This window comes from Nematolebias whitei, chromosome 11 (genome assembly GCF_014905685.2).
Source record: "Nematolebias whitei isolate Nwh7 chromosome 11, NemWhi1, whole genome shotgun sequence".
NCBI classification, from domain to species: domain Eukaryota; kingdom Metazoa; phylum Chordata; class Actinopteri; order Cyprinodontiformes; family Rivulidae; genus Nematolebias; species Nematolebias whitei.
Window position 1 is genome coordinate 26664237 of NC_056508.1, and position 3939 is coordinate 26668175.

Consider the following 3939-nt stretch of genomic DNA (forward strand, 5'->3'; position numbering starts at 1 on the left):
AATTCTGCAGAAAAGATTTCTGAATTTATTTCTTGTATACAATACCCTCTACCCATGACATGTTCAAGTTATTGCTTTATGCATAAACAGTCAGTGAATATCCTTTTAACTCTACGAAATGTCCTAGAGTTTCCATTAATTAACACTAAGGATCTACACATTAAAGTCAGTTACTCTACAACACACACTTATATATAAAGGTCTAATTTCTCACTGATATCCTAATTATTCACAATACAAAATGGTTCAATGTGGCACTGACATTCAGTTTAAACTCATCAAATGAAAGTTTCCCAAATTTGAAAGAATCATCCACATCGCTGGGATCCATTCTCTCCTAGAGTGGTGGATCGTTCATTGCATCGTTTCCGAAGGTATCCCAGCGTTGAACAGGAGGCTTTGTCTCTGTCTCTGTGCCTGTAAACCAGTTTGGCCATGCCTGAATGAGAATCCTCCGGACTGGTTGGCATGAAGTCTATAGGCTTGTCCTCTTCCCCTTTCACTTGTTGGTTCTCCACTCACATTTCTGGAGATAGCAGCTCTTCCGCGGCTCCTAGAGACGGACTGTGACAGGGGAGGAGGGTAAGGGCTGCCACACAGATCCAGGGATGAGCTAGGAGAAGTTTCCAAAGGAGGCTGTGGAGAGAAGAGGAAAGGAAGAAGTACATGATCAGGATTCACACAGAAACAAAAAGAAGAGGTTTAAGTGCAGTAACTGATTGTCACGCTTTCATTTTGTCTTAAAGGAGCTCTGTGCTATTATGATTATTCAATCTGCACAATACCAGAACAGTAAGTTCCATAAGAGTCACAGTTTAGGAATAAATACATCATGAAGATTAATGGCAATGAGTAGTGCCTGTGGCTGTCTTCATTTGTCTATTTACACCTCGACATGCAGGAAGAGAGCCACCTGCATCATGAAGGACCACACTCACCCAGCACACACACTTTTTGCCCCACTCCCCTCAGGAAAGAGGTTAAGGAGCATTAAGTGTAGAACCACTAGACTGAGGAACAGCTTCTACCCTGAGGCTGTTAGACTCATGAATTCCTAAACAGGATAATCACTGTGAAAAATCACATCATGTTGCTGCTGATCTGTTTCATGTTGCTGCTGATCTTTTACATGTTGCTGTGTTCGTGCGTCGCATCTGCTCACACAGACTCATGTCCGTGCTGCTGTTTGGCATATTATTTTTGTACTTAGTGCTTAGCGTATTTTTAGTTGATGTTTTTCTTAGTTCATATCTTAGATCTTATTACTGTTCTTCTTTTACTTTTTATTGTTGGATGTAACTGGGACCCTGTGTACATAATTTCATTCCACCACATGAACCGCATGTGGTGCGAACGACAATAAAGAAACTCTGACTCTCACTCTCTGACTATAGCATTAGCAAAACATATGAATCAGAGTACTTATTTATATGAAACTCTCAGAAAGTTCTGGTTGAATGGACATCGAACAAATTACCTTTTGGAGTAAAATCCCATTCAACATGGTCGCCACAGCTAAGCGGCCTTAGCAAACACAAAAATAGCTTTACTTCTGCCAATTTTAAAAATACTGAGCAAATATTAGTGGAGTACACATTTTCTGAGCACTATCACGACTTGTGAGATCTCACAATATTGCATTAGATCATGCATAATGTCACTGACAAGGTTTGACATAAACAGCTATAAATCTGGTTTGAAAGGTGGCGGGCGATATGCATTCCTTAACGTGTTGGCAGACCTTTAGGATTGATTAATTAATCTGTTTTTCATGGATCTATTTTAAGCTACTGTGTATATGTTTAAAGTCGCCATGAGCAAAACGTTGAGATTCCAAATCCGTTTGTGGCTCTTGGTTTTGTGTGGATGGACTAGAGGACTGCACATTTTTGATGAGGTTTTGATGGATTCTTCAAACCCATAGGTGAAGCAGGAGAAAAGTCGAGGGTGTAAACAGGCAGAAATGACATATTCCGTTTCTTTCTTTGTCATTTATATTCAGAGTTTCATTCATATTCTAATTCACATCTACAGCTCAGCTCGAGTGAAGCGCTGAGAGGACCGGAAACGTCTCAGAAGAATTTCAGAGCTAAAAGGTTACCGAGACGGTCTTCCACTGCAATCAAAGCACCACATGCCTCCCTTCCTGAAGGATATCAGGCATCTTACTGAGATTCATTTTTCAACATCATTAGTTTTTTCCTGATTAGCTGAGAGTTTCACACATGGCAGATGGTTTCATGCAAAGACACAGACTTACTTTGATGAAAATTTGATACGTTGATGTGGAAAAGGGCGCTGACAGTTTAGTACAAAGATAAACCAACAACAGACGCAGGAAGGCAGCTTTCTGATCTGAAGCCTCTCTCTCAAAACTTTCCAGATGATACGATTCTTGAACGGTTCTCCTTTCCCTCTGAGAGCTGTAGCTCTGGGCTACAGAAGACTTCAACCTTACCCATCACTGACTGACTGAAATAAAAGAGCCTAGCCTCTGAAACACATCGTCTAAAAATAAAAATACCATGTTCAGGCATAAAAAAGGCAAATAATTTCCACATCCATGACAAGGTTAGCTACAAGAAAAGACAAACATAACCCTCCTGGAGTGTTAGTTTGGCGTATATATAGTTGTTCACATTCAGCTTTGATGTAAAGTCGCTCTTTCAAATGTTAGTCAACATGTCACCATGTCTTGAGGATTTAAAGGAACTGTATAAAGCTTGTCATTTCTCCAAGCTATAGATAAAAAAAAAACTTTATAAATGAGAGGGCAATCTGATATATAAGCCCTTGTAGAAGATGAATTACTTTATTTACATGTGAAATGTGTGAAAGTTACTATAAAAGCAGAAGCATATTCTTTTAAAAACTTTAATTCAACTTTTCCAGAGTCACCGTGATAAAGAAAGTTAAAAACAAAAAGCCAATAATGCTCAGTCAGGTCATCTGGACAGTTTCTTTTTTGTTGAGACGTTTCGCCCTCTATCCAGAGGGCTTCATCAGTCTGAAGAGTTCCAAGTAAACTGTTTTCCCACCAAGCAGTAAACTCCTTAAGTGGACCAACCAGTTTGCTGGAGATAAGATGGTTTCTGGGGGCTGTCCTGTCTCCCGTCGACTCCTCCTCAGACTGATGAAGCCCTCCGGATAGAGGATGAAACGTCTCCTGGATGATTGAGCATGAACTTTGTTAAAAACAAAAATATGTATTTTAATCAAGAGATATTAAATGTTAACTATTTTTTGCTTGTGTTAGTTCTTAGACACCCTTATCACTATTTGGCTTATTCTTCCATTTTCATTACGAATTTCAAAACACAGCTCTTCCAGCAGCGCTAGAAAATGACAAATATATATGTTGGAAAAAATATTGTCTCTTAACTTACTTTAATTAAGAAAAACACACTTGATAGCAGGAGAAAATCTTTAACTGGTACTGTACTTGCTTGCAAGGTCAGATTTTCAGGACAGGCTACAGAGATATACAGTAAGTACACACATGAAGACCAGTCACAAGAATCTGCCACGAGCTGTGTGTGTATCTTGTTTTTATACGCTTATCAGTTCAGCCAAGTTCACAGACTCAGAGGTGTCCTTGTTGTGCCAGCTGCACACTGCAGCCTCATCTAACTCCTCATTCAGCACTCTCTGCTAAACCAAACATATGATTCATGGGCAGCATTAACATTCTCAGCCATTGTAGTTTAAAACATCCATAAACTTTGACCAAAAATTCCCTAACAACATATGTCAAAACCTGCAGCTCATTTGGAAATACTGTGCTAAGACTTTTGGTTGTCGTAGATGAAATTAGCATAAACTATGACAATTTTCTAAATAGGCAATAATTGAATTTTGGCAATATGAGTGAGTAAATCCAGCCTTCCCTGGAGCTCTGCAAAACTTCAAAGACAAAAAGTCATTCTGATATATATATAT

General features: G+C 39.1%; 1 protein-coding gene across 1 annotated transcript in view; it reads right to left on the minus strand.

Moving 5' to 3' along the window:
- Positions 1-3939, minus strand: part of samd10b (sterile alpha motif domain containing 10b) — a 90713-nt gene continuing 86774 nt past the window's right edge. Inside the window, exon 5 of the mRNA XM_037684079.1 lies at positions 1-636. Coding sequence (XP_037540007.1) covers positions 614-636 — 23 coding nt within the window. The 3' untranslated portion in view covers positions 1-613. The remainder of the gene's footprint in view (positions 637-3939) is intronic.